The sequence below is a fragment of the Carcharhinus amblyrhynchos genome, chromosome 20 (genome assembly GCF_965287045.1).
Source record: "Carcharhinus amblyrhynchos chromosome 20, sCarAmb.v2.hapA, whole genome shotgun sequence".
Lineage (NCBI taxonomy): Eukaryota > Metazoa > Chordata > Chondrichthyes > Carcharhiniformes > Carcharhinidae > Carcharhinus > Carcharhinus amblyrhynchos.
In genome coordinates, this window is record NC_137343.1 from 27,645,451 (window position 1) to 27,665,723 (window position 20,273).

Genomic DNA, 20,273 nt, shown 5'->3' on the forward strand with positions numbered 1-20,273 from the left:
ACTTGTACCATTTAGTTTATATTATCTCTTTTTCTTCAGCAGCCTTCTAAATTGATTAGAGCCTTTAACTTCCTTTCCTTTCATGTGTTTTAACAGGAGTTTGATTGTGGTGAGCTATTACCTCTAGTTTGCAGACTTTGCGCAATCATGGGGAAATTTACATTAGGATACTAATACGCTAAGATAGATGAAGTTCTGTTGCATTGTAGTTCATGAGGATTTCGATGCTTGATTACTTGTAAAACATACAGTGGAGGTAGTTATAAGGAATTTTTTTAAAAATCCAGACATTAACAAAGGGTACTTTTTAGTTGATAGAAGATTGGTGATTTGTTTTCTGTATGTATGTGTGTTAATGCCTTATGAGAACCAATAAATATTTCCATTGTACTCTAGTCTGCTACTAAAAAACTAACACTTTTCAGTTTACTGAAATATGGTTACCTTAAAATGAACCTTCTTAACAGTTTGACCGCATTAGCCGGTTTTCTTTCACCACATAGGTGGATTTATCGTAGCTGCGTAGGCACGTCAAACAAAAGCTATTGTGTAACAATGGGCAATTTAATGTACTTTGAAAAGTCCTACCATTGCTTTTGAAGATTTAAAATAAGTTATGGGGAGATTTCCCAAAACTTGAGGCTTTGAACATTGTTTTCCCTGAAGTCCAAATACCGTAAAAACTGACCCTTTGATAATGGCTGTTTCAGTATATGAGAAGGTGGGGGAATTTGCAGACTTTCAGTTTCTAATCAAACTAAAAATATCTCCTCATTTTTTCACAAAAATATATACTAATGAATGTCCCTTAGTCTTGCTCAGAGGAAATCGTTTATCTTTTTAAATGTATTTGTAGTGTCTGAAAACATCAGTTTCCCAGAGAACTGTCATAAGAGTTTGATAGGTTACAGCACCACGTTTGCAGTAATAGGACAAGTTGGGGAATGGGGGGAGAGGTTGAAATAGACCATTATTTTGAAGGATAAAAAGAGCGCTAAACCGATGCAATATTAATGAGACTCGAGTCTGACTGCATAATTTTAATTCTAATTTAGGGTGGCACAGTGGTTAGCACTGCTGCATCACAGCACCAGGGACCTGGGTTTGATTCCCAGCTCCAGTTTCCTCCCACAGTCTGAAAGTTTGCATCTTCTTCCCCCTGTCTGCATGGATTTTTTTCTGGGTGCTCCAGTTTCTTCCCATTGTCCAAAAGACATGCTGGTTAGGTGCAATGCCCATGCCAAATTCTCCTTCAGCGTACCCGACAGGTGCCGGAGTGTGGCAAAAGGGAATTTTCACTGTAACTTCATTGCACTGTTGATGTAAGCCTACCTGAGATACTAATAAATAAACTTTTAATTTATGGTTGTCATCAGTTAAATTTTCTTGGAACAATCTATAAGGGGTGCGTGCATCTCCTCCCACCTGAAGATGTTGAGTGGGCTGATTGACACACCAGTTTCAGGGGCCTCTCAGTGACCTAGGAACAAGCTGCACAGGCTGTTGGATACAGCACTGGTGGCTCTGCTGGAGGAAGGTCCGAGGAGGAGATGCAGGCGAGAAGTAGTTCACTTTGCCCTCCCTGTCCCCCTTCTCTATGCAGTAGCTGGTGCTGTTCTGTGTAGCTTAATTCTCCCATTCCTCATCATACCAAGGGGGACCCTCAAAAATGTTGTTGACCAAGCACTCTTTCTCCTGCTGCCTTCTGTAAGTTTTCCAGTAAGGTAGAGCAATACGATACTGGCTCATTTCAGGTAAAGACCTCAAAAGAATTTATAGAATGAGTGACAATTAAAAGCACTTTCAGAGTCAGTGCAGAATTGATGGGCCAAACGGCCTCATTCTGAAGAAGAATTTTATGGTTCTTCTATGGCTAGAAGTATTAGTATAGTCTTGACTAAGTGTCCTAGAAAATCACCCAATATAGAAACATAGGAGCTAGAGCAGGAGTAGGCCATTCAGCCTTTCAAGTCTTCTCCACTATTCAATATGATCATCTTATCTTAACACCATACTTCTGTTTTCTCTCCCTAGACTCCTAGACTCTAAAGCTGTCAAGGAGCATATTTCCTCCTCAAATATTTTCAGTGACATTGTCTCCACGGCTTTCTAGGGAAGAGAGTTTCACATATTTCAGCACCCTGAATGGAGAAGTTTCTCCTTATCTCAGTCTTAAATGGTGCATTCCAAATCCTGAGTCTCAAATTTCAATAGTCCTCTTCAAACTTCCAGTGTCTAATGAATAGTGAAAGGTAATAAGCTTTAAGCTCTGCAGAGTTCTCAGCAATGACTTGTTTACTCCTGTTCAGCTGGTCGCTCTTGGAAAGGGTCATTTAATGCAGCGTTGTTGCCAAAATGATGTGCAACCTCTTGAACGAGCACAAGTAGGCAATTTAATTGTCAGTCAGCACCCTTAACTATGCTCTGGGCACCCATTACTAGTGCTGACTTCAACATCTTTAACATGATGCACCATATGCTAAAGAAGGGCTAGACCTGCACTGCAATAAAAGACACCAGTTTAGCCAAGTATTTGCTCTTCTAAAGTATTTGGCCAAAATCATCCCATGATATTATTCTGAAGAGTTGTTGTGCTGTTTCACGATATGGAGAAGGTTCAGGTGGCAGCAGGGTTGGCTGTTATGCATTAGATTTCAGATATAGCTTCTGGAGGCAATGCAACATAATTTGGCTTTTACATTCACTGTTTCTGTGATAACATTCATTTGAACACTAACAATAAAATTGTCAACTTTGATTCTATTCTGGGTTGGTATGAGATAGTAAAGAAAAGCAGGGGTTATTCACATGACAAAGTGCTCCTGCATTTGTTGCCCATCTGGTGCCAAGGTTTGGGACATTAGCTGAGGGCTAAAGAGGAATTTTCAGTGGGAGAACGTGTATCTAGGTACTAACAATATAGGTAGGACTGGGACAGAGCTTCTGCTTTGGAAACATGAGTAGCTGAGAGCTAAAGTTAAAAAACAGAACCTTAAAACACCAATCCCTGGATTATTACCCGAGCCATGAGGGCGGCATGTTGGCATAGTGGTTAGTACTGCTGCCTCACAGCACGAGGGATCCGCATTCAATTCTGGCCTCGGCTTACTGTCTGTGTGAAGTCCTCCCCGTGTCTGCAGGAGTGGGATTGTTGCTGATGCAAGCTCGATGGGCCATATGGCCTCTTCCTGCACTGTAGATTCTATGAACAAATTGGCGTATAGTAAATAAAATTATAGCATTGAATGTGTGGCTCAAAGACTGGTGAGGAGAAAATGGGCTTTGATTCCTGGGCAAAACGCCAGTGGGCTAGGAAAAATGGGGGGGTGTACTGTTAAGACCATTCCCGTCTAAACTGGGATCGGTATTCTGGTGAGTGGTATGACTAGAATGATAGAGAGGGCTTTAAATAGTGGGGATGAGGGGTCATGTGAAAGACATGGAAAATTAGAGGGAAAGGACAAGGCAAGAAAGCAAGGTGACAATAAGCATGATGACAATCAGAACGTGGCAGGAAGGGACAGAGTTTGCAAACAAACAGTGTGGCAGTAGGTAAGACCGGAGTTTGCAAAAATAGTAAAAAGACAGCCTAAAAGCTCTATACTTGAATGAGGTTTGCATTCATAGCAAAATAGATGAAATGTTAGCTCAAATTGAAATAAATACGGACAACCTAGAAGCCGTTACAGAAATGTAGCTGTAAGATGACCAAATGCTGAGACCTGATGTTCATGTGTCCTTGACATTTAATGAGAATTTTTTTTCTGTCAATGGGCCATCAGCCTTTGGAATTTTGTTCCAAGGACAGCAATAGAAGCTGGGTCATTGACTATTTTTAAAGTTGATAGATTCTTGATTGACAAAGGATCTAGGGGTAGACAGAAAAGTAGAGTTGAGGCCACAATCAGCCATAATCTTATGAAAAGGCAGAGCAGGCTCAAGGAAGCAAATGGCTTAGTCCTCCTCATTTGTATGTTCCAAGGTGGCAGGGAAAGAATTAGAAAATTAACTAAAATGAAATTATGGTATATTCATAAATATGTTACATGAGGTTGAAATTGAGTGAAACTTTTTGCAACTTCTATATCTTTGCCTTACTGTGAAAGAAACAGGATTGCTGCTTCATGACAAGCCTCAATTTATCTTTTGGTAACTCAGACTCCATTGGGTTAATTGAAAAACCACTTTGAAAGACACAAGCTATACTGTCTCACTCACAAGGACAATGTCACTACATTCCGTGTTATACTATTTTAGAAATAATGATGTTGTCATATACCCGTGTTAGACTATTGTGGAAGTAAGAATATGACAATGTGAGTCAATTTCCATAAAAACAAAATACTGTGAATGCTGGAAAATCTCAGCAGGTCTGATAACATCTGTGGGGAGAGAATAAAGCCAACGTTTCGCGTCTAGATGACTCTTCATCAGAGCTCTGCCGAACACCCGTGTTCTCTTTCAAACCTTCCTTATGTATTCTTCACAACTGGGGAGGTGATGGCCTACTGATATTAATGCAGAAACCCAGCTAATGTCCTGGGGACCCAGGTTCGAATCCCGCCGTGGCAGATGGTGGAATTTGAATTCAGTTTAAAAAAAAAAATCTGGAATTAATAATCTACTGATGACTGTGAAACCATTGTCAATTGTCGGTTCACTAATGTCCTTTAGGGAAGTAAATCCTTACCTGGCCTGGCCTACATGTGACTCCAGAGCCACAGGAATGTGGTTGGCTCTTAACTGCCCTTTTAACAAGGGCAACGAGGGATGGGCAATAAATGCTGGCCAACCAGCGACACCTATATCCCACAGATTATTTTTTTAAAAACTAGCTTTATATTCCTGAGTTAGTTTAAATTCCACCAGCTGCCATAGAGGAATTTGAACTCACTTCCCCAGAGTATTAGCTTGGATTATTTGTCCAGTGGCTTTACCATGATGCCACCACCTTTCTGATGGTATTTGCATTGTGTAAATATTTATGGGCAATTTGAAAATTGCAGTAGGATATATTAAACAGTTGACTGGAAGTCTGTTTTAGCACCTGTGCATTAAATCTTTATGATTAAACGCTGCTTTACAGGACATTGGGCCTTAACTTAAGCTTCAAGTTACTAGATTTTCAGGTAATATTATTGAACTTTGTTAAAACTTGGCATCCTTTTAACTTCTTATCATTTTAGGCCAAAGTTGATTTCCATGGAAGTATTTTAGTTGGTCCAGCACAACAACCAGGAGTGATGAGCGCATCACGCCAAACCTCAAAACCTGCTAAATCAAACATGTTCGCTTCAAATGTAGCCCAGAGTGCAGTCCAGTTACAGCCCAAAGCTGAACAGAGCGCATCTGCAATCTCAAACAAGCAGGCACCTTCACCCACGCCAAGTAAGCAATCATCTGAAGTTAAATTGGATTTTGAATTGTTAAATTATTTCTGTGATTTATTGTGCAGAAAAATCAGTTACATATTAGGAAATGTTTTGTTCTGCGTTTATGCATTGAACATCATAGATGAATATTTATTCCCAATAGAATTTTGCAGTCATGTATAATTTTCCAGTAGTCTGTGTACTTTTCCCTATAAGGCTTTTAGGGCTAGAGAAGAACTTTTATTGTCTATCTGGGATTGGCAGATATACCACAGTGCTGTTTTTCTTCCAGATATGTATATTCCTACATTCATTCATTCAGGACGTGAGATGAGGAGAAATGTCTTCACTCGATGTGAATCTTTGGAATTTTCCATTAATATTCTGTTGCTGAATACATTTAAGCTGGGATAGATAGGTTTTTAATCTCTTGGAACCAAAGGGATATGGGGAGCAGATGGGAAGGTAGAGTTGAAGCTCAAGATCAGCCATGATCATATTCATAGAATCCCTGTAGTGCAGAAGGAGTAAAAAGTCTGACAACACCAGGTTTTAGTCCAACCTATTTATTTGATAATATACTCACTAGCTTTCGGGGTTACCCCCTTCGTCAGGTGAATGGAGAGTTCTGGCCTCAGACAGAGCATATAAAGCACAGACAGTTTAGAGATTACTGATTAAAATGCGAATCCTTACACCTAACCTGCTGTTCAAGACCTGAAGTGGCTGATAATGTGAGTGGAAGGAGCACTGATCACAGTTTAAAGAGATGTGTATTGTCTCCAGACAGTACAGTAAGTGAGGTTTTGCAAACCCAGGCAAGTCATGGGGGTTACAGATAGTGCGACATGAACCCAAGATCCCTGTTGAGACCGTCCTCATGTGTGCGGAACTTGGCTATCAGTCTCTGCTCAGCGACTCTGCGCTGTCGTGTGTCGTGAAGGCCGCCTTGGAGAATGCTTACCCGAAGGTCAGAGGCTGAATGCCCGTGACCACTGAAGTGTTCGCCAACAGGAAGGGAACAGTCTTGCCTGGTGACTGTCGAGCGATGTTCATTCATCCGTTGTCGTAGCGTCTGCATGGTCTCCCCAATGTACCCTGCTTCGGGACATCCTTTCTTGCAACGTATCAGGTAGACAATGTTGGCCGAGTTGCAAGAGTATTTACCATGTACCTGGTGGATGGTATTCTCACGTGTGATGATGGTATCCATGTCGATGATCCGGCATGTCTTGCAGAGGTTGCTGTGACAGGGTTGTGTGGTATTGTGGTCACTGTTCTCCTGAAGGCTGGGTAGTTTGCTGCGAACAATGGTCTGTTTGAGGTTGTGTGGTTGTCTGAGGCCATTCGGCCCATCAAATCTGCATCAACCACAGTCCCACTCGGGCTCTATTCCCATGACCTTGCATATTTACCCTGCTAATCCTCTTGATACGAGTCAATTTAACATGGCTATTCAACGTAACCCAGGCACCCTTACCTGGCCTGGCCTACATGTGACTCCAGAGCCACCGGAATGTGGTTGGCTCTTAACTGCCCTTTTAACAAGGGCAACGGGGGATGGCCAATAAATGATGGCTTGGTCAACTGGGAGGAAACCAGAGCACCCGGAGGAAACCCATGCAGACACATGAAGAATGTGCAAACTCCACAGTGATCTGAGACTGGAATTGAATCCAGGTCTCTGGCGCTGTGAGGCAGCAGTGCTAACCACTATGCAATCATGCTGCCCTAATTGAATGACGGAGCAAACTTGGTGGGCCATATGGTCTACCTCTGCCCCTATTTCTTGTGTTCTGTGAGCTATATTAAAACAAGCTGATTGTGAATATCCTGATAACTTGCTGATTAAATTAATTGCCAACGTAACAATATGCATAATGGATCAAGAAGTTCCCAGTTTTAATCTTGGCCAGGTCGAATAAGCAGATCTGAGTGGGGTGCTCCAATTCTGCTTAATGTTGTGGAGGGCAGACTCCCTCACATGGAATATTACCAGGGTTCCTGTCCCTCACGCCAGGTGAGGTGCGCCTGTTAATTTTGAATGAACAAGTTCAGACATAGCTCCAATTTATTTCTGTTTTGTCATCCCTTGTACTAAGATATCCTGCTTACTTCATTTAGATGTTGTATCTTGTGCAAGGGATGTCTCTATATATAGTGTGAGAGGTGCCTACTTCCATTAAGCCATATTTTTTCCCTGGAGCGTAGAAGATGAGGGGAGATTTGATAGCGGTGTATGAAATTATGATGGTATAAATAGAGTGAATGCAAGCAGGCTTTTTCCACTGAGGCTAGGGGAGAGAAAAAACTAGAGGACATGGGTTAAGGGTGAAGGGAGAAAAATTTAAAGGGAATGTTTGGGGCGGGGGGGGGTTTCTTCACACACGTGGTGGGAGTGTGGCATGAGCTGCCAGATGAAGTGGTAAATGCAGGCTCACTTTTAACATTTAAGAAAAGCTTGGACAGGTACATGGATGGGAAGGATGTGGAGGGATATGGTCCAGGTGCAGGTCAGTGGGACTAGGCAGAAAAATGGTTCGGCACAGCCAAGAAGGACCAAAGGTCTGTTTCTGTGCTGTAATGTTGTATGGTTCTAATTGCCATCTAATTTGATGGGGATATGTGTTGGGAAAAGAAGATAATTTCCTACTAATATTTGTAATATGGCTGTCGAGACTAAGAGCTGATTTACCCCCACCCCCTTCTCCAAATTGTAACATATGTATGAGAAATGTTTTTTCTACTGTTCACTTTGGATGAATGATAGCACATTCTCATTTGAGTCAGCTGGTCGTGTTGGCGTGGTGGCACAGTGGTTAGCACTACTGTCTTACAATGCCAGGGACCTGTGTTTAATTCTGGCTTTAGGCCACTGTCTGTGTGGACTTTACACATTCTCCTTGTGTCTGGTTTCTTCCCAGAGTCCAAAGATGTGTGGGTTAGGTTATTGACAATACTAAATTGCCCCTTGGTGTTGGGGGATTGGCAGGATAAACACGTGGGGTAACAGAGATGGGGCCTGGGTGGGATTGTTGTTGGTGCAGACACGATGGATTGTACTGTATTGATTCTATGATTCAGTTTCCACTTGAGCTTCAAGCAACTAACCTGAGGTGGAAGTTCAGCCCAGTATTGTGAAGGAGGTGGAAGAGAAACTAAACTGAAGTCCCATGAGTTCTGAGGCAGATATTAAAGATCCATTGGTACTATTCAAAGATGAGTGCTCCCATTATCTTGTCCAATATTGATCAACCAACATCAATAAAAGAGATTGCTAGGTTATTTGTCTCTCTGCTATGGAAACTTGCTGTATACAAAATGGGTGATAGGTTGTCCTACTATACTACAAGAATATTTTGGCTATGAATGGTCATGAAATATACTATATCAATTCAAGTTCTCTTCTTCCTTCCCTTCAGTAAGGTCTGCAGTTTGCAAGAAGTTACTGCAAGTAAATCCAATGCACTCTTTCATTCTAGGGATTCCTTGTGTTATACAAATACTTTTCAAAACTTTACACGTACTGATTGCATTTGGCCATAAGTTACTGATGAACCTTAGTAAAATTTGTCCTTTCTTGCATTATTATTCTTATCCTAATGCTAAGAATGTATTGGTTGAGAATTACCACTGTTGAATGTTCTCATTAACTGAAGAAATTTGTACAATATTTTAAATGGTACAGTCTATGTTAACATGAGTAATTTGCCAAATAATTTAAAACCATTTATACACAGTTGGCTTTAACGTATTTTTCTTCAGGCGGGGACCGACAGAATTCAGGTCAAGGATCTCCAGCAGCTTCAGAAAGAATCCCAAGCCCACAATCTCCCATAAACAATTCTACAAAACTTAAGCCAGACCAACCATTTAAGGTAACAGATTTTCTCCATCATGTTTGCCTGATTATTGAGGTAGCTCTTTTCATTTAACTTCATGGGCAAAGATCTCCCCTCCTCTCCTAAACTTGCATATACTTCAATTTGGGGAGTAGACTACGGAGCTGTCTCCAAGCCTTGATATATCTGGTTTGTAATTGCGTTACTAGGAGGTTCATGAGAACAATGTAGGATAAGTGGTACTCATCTTTCCTGTCTGAATCAATGTGCCTCTGCTTACTGGTTCTCTGCAATTACAATCCTGTTTCAGAAAACACGCATTCAAGAAATTACCTGTGGACTGGTATTGGAATTTAATTGAAATTAAGTTGCTTGCGCCCAGCGAAAGATGTAGAGGAACTTCTGTCTGTCAAATTGGTGCATTATTAGAAGCAAACACTTTTTATATAACAAATTTCTGATCTTCAATGACTTTTTTTTTTCATCTCGTGCTCTTTTCACGCTCTTGTTCTCTCTTGCCCCTTCCTATCTCGCTCCCTTATCTCACCCTAGCTCTTGCCTTCTCATGAGCCAACTTTAAAGAAAGGTGTGCATTTGCAGGCATCTGACAGCATCAGGTGTCCTGTATGACTGTTAACATGAAGCTAGTACTGAGATTTACCACTGAGGTCCCCTGCTGTTCTAGCGACCAAAACTATAGCCTTGTATCTTCCCTAGAAGGAATGAAGCCATGTTTTAGCCATAGTTGGCCATTACTGTCAGTGGATGTGTTTAGCCATGTGCTATGTAATAGTTTTAAGTGCCCTTATAGTAAACTGCACAAGCTATATTTGTCCCTCCTAAAGAATCCGATGCTAAGAAGATGGCTGTTCTTTGTCATCAGATAGATATGTCTGAGGAAATTATGGCATTCTGTGGATAAACTAGCTTGGTTGTAGGAGCATTTGATTATATTGATATTTTATGCAGTACCATTGAAAGAAATGTCTTTTATTTGGGATGCATTCATTATTGTGGTTAGTCAGGCCTTCAGGCCTTGATGTGTCTTAAGAGTGCAATTGGGTATGTTGTCCAGTTTTCTTTTGGAAGAGGAACCTCAACTTTCAATAATCATTTCCAAATTGCAGTTGATTATTTTTCCTGTGGAAACAAATGTTGATGGGTGAACCAACACACTTTGAAATTCCTTCTTGGTGTCTTGCTAAGGTTAATTCTTGTTACATTATCTGGGGGATTTGCACAGAGAAAGCCACAGTGTGTGTTTTAATGGCAGATGAAAATAAAAAAGGTACATTGTCAGTAAGACCAAGAAAAAATAAATGCAAAAAATGTTAAGAGTGTACTTTACATTTGATGTCTTGCATGACAGAGAAATTGTATAAAAAAAAGTAGAACTCCCAAATCTGAGTCTGTGCATCAAAAAGTATATATTGGGCAGAAGTCTGGCAGAGTAGGATTGCCTGCATTCTGCACTTGAAAGCCTATTTGTAAAGTTAGTTTGTGATGGTGAGGTCAAGTTCAGGTCATATACCCAGATGAGTTCCTGATCAGATAAAGAATATAAAAGTTCAAGAATTTTAAATTGAAAATAAGGAAGCTCAAGATGAATGTTACACTTGTATGGGCAGCTGGAGTAAATAGTTTTGTAACTAGATGTGTCGAAGTATTAATCCTGGGTAAAGGGGAAAAACCTTTAAAATCACTCATGAGAGTTAACATCTGAAAAAATAAGGACCTCCATCCTGTTACTCCAGAGTATTGTTTTCTCAAATTGATGTGTTCTGTAAGTGGAGCCTTTTTACTTCTCTTCTAGCCAAGTTAGGATATTACAGATGGGTTCATTCTGTGTAAGATGTAGGTCCAGTGATCTGCAGGGTAAAATCTTTTTGATTACTAACCATTAGATAATATGCAGTTTTAGTAAATATATTTTTTTTTTACAGAGTCTGAGAATGAACCATATTTCGGCTGAACAGAAGAGGCGATTTAACATCCGAGTGGGTTTTGACACTCTTCACAATCTAGTGACCACTTTAAAATCCCAGTCCAATGTAAAACCGGTAGGTTGGCTGTTTAGTTTCATTTATTTTGTGGATAAGATATGATGGTTTGAAAGTCGGTTAGTATCTTATTTCTGAAACATAGAACCTGGATCGTAACTATTATGATCTTTCTCAATCTGCAAATGTTTTTGCCAGCTTGGAATTTTTGTGATATGAGAGGCGCTTATGGATTAAAGCAGACATGTCCAACCTTCTTTGGAATGGGAGGTCGGAACCAAATTTGAGTCTCTACCTGAGGCAGTGAACCATGACCCCACCCCTCCTCTTCTGTTTCACACTAGGAGTCCCTGTTCCTTCCCCCTTGTTTCTAGAAGTCCCAATTCTTGCAAGAAAGAGGAAAATTCACGCCCAGCTTAAGAGGAAGAGTCTGCCAACTGACCCCAACACTCTGTTCCATATTCTGCTGTGTCTTCCTGCTCTGTTCTGGTCCATTCAATATGCATCTACTCAATAAAAACAAAATGTCAAAAATACTCAGCAAGTTTGCCAGCATTTGTGGAGAGAGAAAAAAATGTTAATTTTGCAGGTCATGGCCTTTTATCTGATGAAGCTGTTTCCTGATTAGTGTAAAAGTGCTGTTCCCACGGTGGTCTAACTGCACAAATCAGTAATTGTCATTTCTAACCCATGAATTCACAGGGTTTGATCTGCTCAGTGTGAAAGCGGTGAGAGGTAACTAGCAATTATGGGACAGTCTATGTTGCCAGTTGATCAGTATAAAGATAATGATGTTGAAACAAAGTGAGTGGAAGAAAACTGGTAAATATATTAAACTGAAAGAGAGAAATGGGGAAGTGGAGAAGACTGAAAAAGAAGAGATTCAGATGGATTAAAAAAATCTTAGTTTACAGGGTTGGTATTAATTTTGCTTCGTTTTAACCAGATGCTTTTGCATCTCTCCTGTAGATGAGCCATGCAGCCACACTGCAGAAAACTGTAGAATACATAGCAAAACTACAGCAAGAGAGGACACAGATGCAGGAGGAAGCAAAACGTCTCAGGGAAGAAATTGAGGAGCTTAATGCATCAATCAAGTGAGTTTTCTCAAATAGCTACACTTTTAAAAAATGATCATCCTTGTTCTTCAACAAATCTACATTGACATAGAATACATTTAAAGATATATACTGTATTTTTAAAATGGCTATGATATAACAGAGCTTTCCTCAACTGCTTTAAATATCAGGTTAAAATGTAATTTTAAATAATGGATTACAGGATTGCTCTAATTGCAGTTGCCTTTTAGAATATGTTTATAGTACTTCATTTAACCTATATTTGTATGTCTAGTAATGGCTATAAATCTATAGTTGTATTTTTTATGGTTAGCCATTGACATCAGCTGTAGAACAAGGTTTGCATTAACTAATTTCTTTGCCCCAATCCATCTTCACTTGTCTCATCTCCCCCTCCTTCTACCCCCCCACCCCATCTTTCTCTTCTTCCCCCCACCCCCCCCCCCCCCAACCACCATCTCCTCCTCCCCTCCCCCCACCCCCTTCTACCCACCACCCCACCTCCTTCTACCCACCACCCCATTTCCCAATCTCCACACTCTTTCACCTCTGTACCCCCTCCCAATTTCATGCTCCTTCACCTCTCCCTTGTGCGTGTGTGTGTTTGGGGGGGTGGGGTGCAGTTGACGAATGAGCAAGGTTTCTCAAAACAAATGAACGCCGACCTATTCACAGGTTTTTTTTTTAGACCACACCTACCAACACAAAAAGCTGAGGATTTAAAGGGGCCTGGCAGCTGTTAGCATTCAGTCTGGACTTTGTAGCAGCCCTTGCAGGGAGGCAATGGCCTAGTGATATTATTGCTAAACTATTAATCAAGAAACTCAGCTAATGTTCTGAGGACCTGGGTTCAAATCCCACCACTGCAGATGGTGAAATTTGAATTCAATAAAAAAAATCTGCAATTAAGATGACCACTGTTGTCAATTGTCAAAAAAACCCATCTGATTTACTCATGTCCTTTAGGGAAGGGAATCTGCCATCCTTATCTGGGCTGGCTACATGTGACTCCAGAGACACAGCACCGGATGGGCAATAAAAGCTGGTCAGCCAGCAACACCCATGTCCCACAAATGAATAATAATAAAAAATTGTGGCTCAGGGCTCATGAGTTCAAAATCTCATCTCATATATAATCCAGTTTAGGAGACTCTGCTGTAAGTATTGTTGCACATGTCTGGTACACCACATTTGAGGATGTGACAGTTCCAATGGTAAACTAAACTCATTGGTACATGCCCTGTGTATTTGTCCAATTTTTATCCAGTCACCTTCTGAATGTGTTGACTCCTCTGGTGCCACATCTAAATGAATGTTGGTAGGGAAGACTACTTCTCATCTGATCCACATAGATGCCACTTCTGAAAAGAGACATTGATAGTATTTAGGAAGCAGAACACAGGCTAATTTTGTCATTTCATTAGCCAAGGATGAAGGCCTAGCATTTCACCTCTACCATTGTCCTAACTGTTATCACAACTCTGCATTGAGAGGAGATTGTGTCTGGGACTTCTCCTGGGTTTCTATGGCACTGGATAAACTTAATAAATCGATGGATAGTTAAGTTGTATTGTACTTTGTTTTGTGTTAGAAGTTGGCTGTTTTATCGAATTATTTGATCTAATAATTACTAATTTGTAATCACGCATTCCTGATTTCAGTACGTGCCATAAGCAGCTCCCTGCCACTGGTGTCCCAATGACGCAACAACGATTTGATCATATGCAAGAAATGTTCGATGAATATGTCAAATCGAGAACACTGCAGAACTGGAAGTTCTGGATTGTATCCTTTTCGATATAGCCAAGTTAAAACACATTGCGTTCTTTGGTTGATTTTTCCATTGAGGTACAGTTCACTTGAAATCGGCCAAAACTGCATAAAAGATCAAGGAATCAAGTGCAAGCAATTTTTTTTACTGAAGGAAAACTCTTATCCCCATTCTACTCCACGCACGCGCGCACACACACACACTATCCACACTTTGGGATCAAATTAAAGAGTATAATGAGTATCTGCCGATTGTGCCCATTTCCAGCCCTGTGAGAAGGCTCTTCAAATTAAACTGTTAACTTTAAGCGCAAAGGCATCTTAAAGCTTTTTAAATATTAAATAATTTGAAAGATTCTGACTATCGTATACCAATGAAACTAGTAAATAGTTCCAGATAGATTTTCAAGGCCCACTTCATTATTTTAAAATCTAGTTGCTTACAGGTCGTGTGTGGTCTGGACACTGAGTCAAACAAAAATAGCTATATCCTAGTTCTGATAGTATTAATATATCAGGCAACCACTCTTAAATATTTTTTACATTTTTTAATGCAAGAGAAAATAATAAACAATTACAATTACATCTTCTGAAGATGGTAACAGTGGGTATAGCTTTCCAGCCCACACAAAAGAGCATTCTTTACATGAACATAGCTAGGAAATGTTAATTGGGTAGTTGAGCATGAATAGGGATCAGGAATGGGAGCACTGACGTTCTAGTGTACTTTGTCATTACTTATTGCAGAACTGATTTTTTTTTTGGAAAAAAAAACAACATTTAACTTAATATTTACTCCAATGGATATTTAACCAATACTCTCATCTACTGAGTACTTAATTTACCATCTGGCAATGATATTTATCACTCAACATGGCAGTTTCTTTCTTCAATGAACATTTACTGAATGGTTAGATGAGTTTGAACAGAAAATAGGCAACTATGAGAAGCCCTCGCTTATTGAGTTAATATATTTGATCTTTTAGTTGTTACTGTACGTGGTGCAAGAAATTCACTTTACTCAAGTGTTATTTTGAAGATGCTTATCGTAGAATCATAGAAACCCTACAAGTGCAGAAAGAGGCCATTTGGCCCATTGAGTCTGCACCGACCACAATTTCACCCAGGCCCTACCCCATATCCCTACATATTTACTCGCTATCCCTCTAACCTACGCATCTCGGGGCACTAAGGGACAATTTTAGCACGGCCAGTCAACCTAACCTGCACGTCTTTGGACTGTGGGAGGAAACCCACATAGACACGAGGAGTTTGCACAAGCTCCACACAGACAGTGACCCAAGACAGGATTCGAACCCAGGTCCCTGGAGCTGTGAAGCAGCAGTGCTAACCACTGTGCTACTGTGTTGCCCCTTATGGTTGATCACACATGATAGATTAGTAATATGCCACGTTTTAAAACTAACAAATTTACAATGCCATTTCCTAGGATGTAAGAAGCTACAGTCCACATTTTTACTAGATTGATATGTGGCTGGGCTTGGATGAATGAATTTGGTCTTTTCACTCTTGAGTCTGCAGAGAGCTGAAAGGAAAAGATTGACATTCTGGGTTAAAACAGATCTTTTATTTGTTCATTGGCTTTGCAGCAATGCTCATATCCCATGTTTGATGCCCACACCCAATTGTTGTTTGAAAAGCTAGTGTTGAGCTGCCAATCTCCTCATGGGTGCACAGTGAGTTATCCAACTGTTCCCAGGGAATGCTTTCCCTGGTAAGGGAATCCAAAACTATCTTAGTAATGGATCTCCCAATCAAAATGAAGATGAGGAGGAATTTCTTCTCTTAAAAATTCAATAGCGTTTGGAATTCTGTTCCACAGACGCCAGCAGAAGCTGCGTCGTTGAGTATATTCAAGGCTGAATTAAAACAGATTTTGAAAGTGAGACAGCTTTGTGTTTCAGGCAGGAAGGTGGATTTAAAGCTGCAATCAGATCAACCATCTAAATTATAATGGTGGAGCAGGTGCAATGGGCCAAATTACCTACTGTTCCTATTTCTTTTGAACTTACTATGACCCTGAGGTTATCAGTTTCAATGTTTAAACAAAAATGAAACCTTTTTACAAAGGGCTATTAATATTCATAATCTGTTACAAAACTCAACGTGATCCAAGTTCCAAAAGAGTATCTTTGTTTTAAATGTTCCTAATTTGCTATCTTTGGTGATTGGCCATAGCACCTTCAGAATTACATTTCAATAAATTGGACATTAATGATTTTCACTGTTTTATGACTAAATGTGTTCAGTGACTATGAAATTTAAAAACTTGTGATCCTTGACTCTGCAATCAGTTTAGCATAATTATAAAACCTTTGTTTGAATCCTTCAATGCCACGGTTGCAACCACAAGTCTAGATGAGTTATGCAAGACAACATTATCCTGGTTGGATCAACATTGTTCTCTACCCGTTCTTCGACCAAGTAAGTAAAATAAACCATCTCTTAACTTCAGATTGTTTTAATATTTTCTCAGCAGACCACCAAAGCAGATGTATACTTGAAGAACAGAAAAGGTTATGTGAAATATAACAACAAAATTCTTGTTAAAAATATAGCATGAATGATGGAAAATGAAAACATATTAAATTTAAAGAGCATCAACGAACAAAATTTGGTAAGTCTGAAAATAAAGGCAGAAAGGGAGACTGGGGTGATTATCCACGTAAGAGATATGTAGATGAGCGCATATGTCATATGTAATAAAATGGAGTTAAAAGCAGAGATAAAAGAGAGAAGATTTTCAGAAAGAATAAGGAAGCTGTGTCAGGAGGGGTCGTAGTAATAATAAAACATATTCACAACAGTGCGACCAAAGGACATCTGTCAGTGGAAAGACTAAGGGTTTCACCAAGGAACAGTAACGGATGCAAGATTCTTGTGGCAGTTGTCTACTGATCTCTTGACAAGGGTAGTGCATTGGAACGTTGCATAAATACAAAAATCAAGAAAGCTGGCAGTAGATTGTCTGTATCTATCGGCTGATCCAGAAATTAGTATTGGAAATGTTTGAGACATTTAGAATCTTTTTGGACGGTTTCTTTTGAAATACTGTCAAAAGAAGTACCTTGAGAGATGCTGTCTTATTTGATGCACCCTTATGGTATTGGTGAAATCTGACCAGAATGGGAACACTGACACACAAACCACATCAATCAAAATATTAGAATGACAAATCTAGAGCTCATATTTCAACAGGATGACACACAAGTTTCTGTGGAAGATTTTGGTTACGTTCAGAGTACTTTTCTGTGAAAACGCCTATTAGTGTTGATAAGAAAATTACTAATTGCTACCTGCTCCAGTAAGCTTTACACCTCCAGAGTGACACAGCAGTTCATTTAATGGGGAATGTTGTCAGAAAATGAGGTGTTTTTCTCTTTTTGCTTTCTTTCTTGATATTTTTGAGGAATTTATAACCTGTTTTTGTGCTGCAAAGGATATCTTAACAGAAATCTTAAACTGAATCAATATTTTCCAACTGAATGATTGATTGTTGCATGCTTGTTAAGTCAAAAAGCTCATAATTTTTTTGTTTTGTTTCAGTGGTACTGAGCACACTTCGTAAACTTAGTACTACCACTTCCATTTTGACTGATCCATCGCTGATGCCTGAACAAGCAACTCAAGCTGTAAACAGAATCAGTAACAGCTGTGGGGAGTCATAGCGTCAACTTGTGTCATAGTGGCATTTCCTATGAAATGTAAGAGTCTCATGTTTGGAGATAACCCTGCTGGTGAAAAAGCACGATTATGCTTTTTCCCCCTCTTCCTCTCTGTGACTTTTGCACTTTAAACAAAATGGAAAGCTGTGATCTGGATAATTGGGTAACCTCAACTGAACTGCTGGGTCTTAAATGTTCATCCTTCAATAAGCCTTCTGATTTTAAGGGTAGACCCAATAATTGACACCAAACAATTGGTTCCAAAATTCAGGAAACCGGTACCTGTGAATATCAATGTTTGCATGCTATATTTCTGGTGGGATTTATTACAGTTCATTTTATCCTCAAGTAATACTTGGTCTATTTACCTGCTGTGCTAGACAGCATTGGTACAGTGCACTACTTAACCCAGGGGAAGGGAAAAGAGGATAGATTGTGCTAAGATTGTTGCTGATGAATGAAAATTCCTTTTTGGCATTTTTATTTGTGAAGGTTATTTAAGCATGTGCATTTATTATTCATCAAGGTATTTTATTTGCTCCAAAATTTTATTGCATCCAAAGTTTGGAGCACAAATATTAAGGTTATTCCAAGCCCAAAAGTTGCAATTGCCTCCCCCAGTTTTAATAATGTATTGATAAGAATGTATCCTTCGAAAGAAAAATCAGAAGGCTTATCCCCAAGTAATATAGCCTTTTTAAGTGCTTTACTCTGATCTAGAAGAAAGTTAAGCTCAGGTACACGTAAGCTGCATGTCCTATGAACAGCAATAGAGTATTGTTGTCTGTGGCTTATGAAAGCCTCAGTTATACAGTTTGTATGTTTTGTAAATTACTATTAAAATCAAAGTGTAATGTATTTAAGAGAAGGCACTTCAAGGGAAATAAGTTTTTAGATACTTGTGACTATGTTTCTTTTAATGCTTATTTTTGAAACTCTAATGCCTCAATACGGCCATTTTGAGTTTACACCCCCCGTAAACTTTGAGGAAAGTGCAGACTGTATGTTAAGAACCAAAGAAAATACTTAACTGATGTAAAGATGAGTATTTTTGCATTTAGCCTGTATTCTGTTTCATCAGTGAACAGGGATGAATAATATTAAACTGATAATATGTTACTTACTCTGTAAAAGGTGCTCATTTGTCTCAGATCAGTGCATGAATTCGCCTTCCTGGTGTTCATTGGAAGGAAAACGCCAAGTCCATTTGTTAGTTAATTTCAAATGTTGCCTAAAGGAAAAGAAAATCATTTTGACGAATAATTAATTATGTTTTGTAATGATGTAGCAGGAACATTAATTGTGTTGTGGTTGTATTGGATTGGGCAATGGAAAGCAAAGTGATGGTCACGTGTTCAAACTAGATTCTGTATGCAATTTTGTGCAAAATCTGAAACTTGATTGATGTACATAATTGTTTTAGGGTTCTGGTCTTATCCACACATTTTTCTATTTAGAACCATGATGTATTAGAGCTTCATTTTATATTTTATTAAATAAAATAGAAGCCAATTTTTACTTCTGACCTTAAAGTTTGGTGGTCATCTGATTAAGTCCACGTGAATTTACAGTGGACAGGGTATACATTATAGATTTCATGCTTTAAAAAGTTTCTTGGTGCACATCTGATGGCTTATTGGTTAAATGCATTTGTGGCAGCACAGAGTCTATAGATCAGAAAGGTCTTTAATGTGCAACAAGGGCTGATACCAGCCAATATGTTTGGTAAAGTGGACTTTAATTGTGGGCTAGGGGCACTGTGCTAACTGGAATCTTTGGGTGTTGACTGAGGGTTAGGCTCCTGCTTGGTTCTAATGTCACCATGGTAGTAATACCAAGGTCCTAGGTTCATACGTGAAGTATAGGTATTTGGAGAAGGGGCTAAAGAGTTAACAGCATCTGTGGATCTCTTATCTAGTGTCTTTAGGGGAGCTAAGAGTTAAATTTGGTAATAGAATCTACGGTGCAGAGGAGGACATCTGGCCCATTGAGCCTATTCTGTTGACAATACCCCCTCAGGTCCTGTCCCTGTAACCCCACATATTCACCCTCCTAATCGCCCTGACACTAAAGGGCAATTGATCATGGCCAATCAACCTAACCCACACACCTTTGGACTCATGAATTGGGATTTTTTTAAAGCTTGCTACACTGCTTCATTTTATTTAGCCAATTTTACCTATGCTGGGTACTAAAAGAGCTATGCAATTGGATCATTCTCCTCCTTTGGATGCTTGGATGCTTCTCCTTCTTCCTGCAGTTTTTTCCCCTTCGTGTTTGTCCATTCCCATTTAAACGTTACTTTTGAATCTGCTTCCAGCACCTATCAGAACTTGCAGCGTGAAAAGCTAATCTTCATGTTGCCACTGGTTCTTTTGCCAATTACCTTAAATTTGTGCCCTGGTTACCAACCTTTCTGCTACTAGAAAGTTTTCCTTATTTAGTCTTATCAAAAACCTTCATGGTTTTGAACATGAAAATTAACCTTGTCTGTTTGCCAACATTTATGTGGTATCTTTAGTGT

The 20,273-nt window shown here is 39.6% G+C and overlaps 1 protein-coding gene across 1 annotated transcript in view; it reads left to right on the plus strand.

The window, feature by feature from the left end:
- The window catches only part of mlxip (MLX interacting protein), an 84,359-nt gene extending 65,085 nt beyond the window's left edge, over positions 1-19,274 (plus strand). The window contains exons 11-17 of the mRNA XM_080208319.1: positions 5,187-5,388; positions 9,138-9,250; positions 11,158-11,274; positions 12,184-12,311; positions 13,955-14,078; positions 16,379-16,508; positions 17,631-19,274. Coding sequence (XP_080064445.1) covers positions 5,187-5,388; positions 9,138-9,250; positions 11,158-11,274; positions 12,184-12,311; positions 13,955-14,078; positions 16,379-16,508; positions 17,631-17,752 — 936 coding nt within the window. The 3' untranslated portion in view covers positions 17,753-19,274. The remainder of the gene's footprint in view (positions 1-5,186; positions 5,389-9,137; positions 9,251-11,157; positions 11,275-12,183; positions 12,312-13,954; positions 14,079-16,378; positions 16,509-17,630) is intronic.
- Positions 19,275-20,273: the final 999 nt, after the last annotated feature.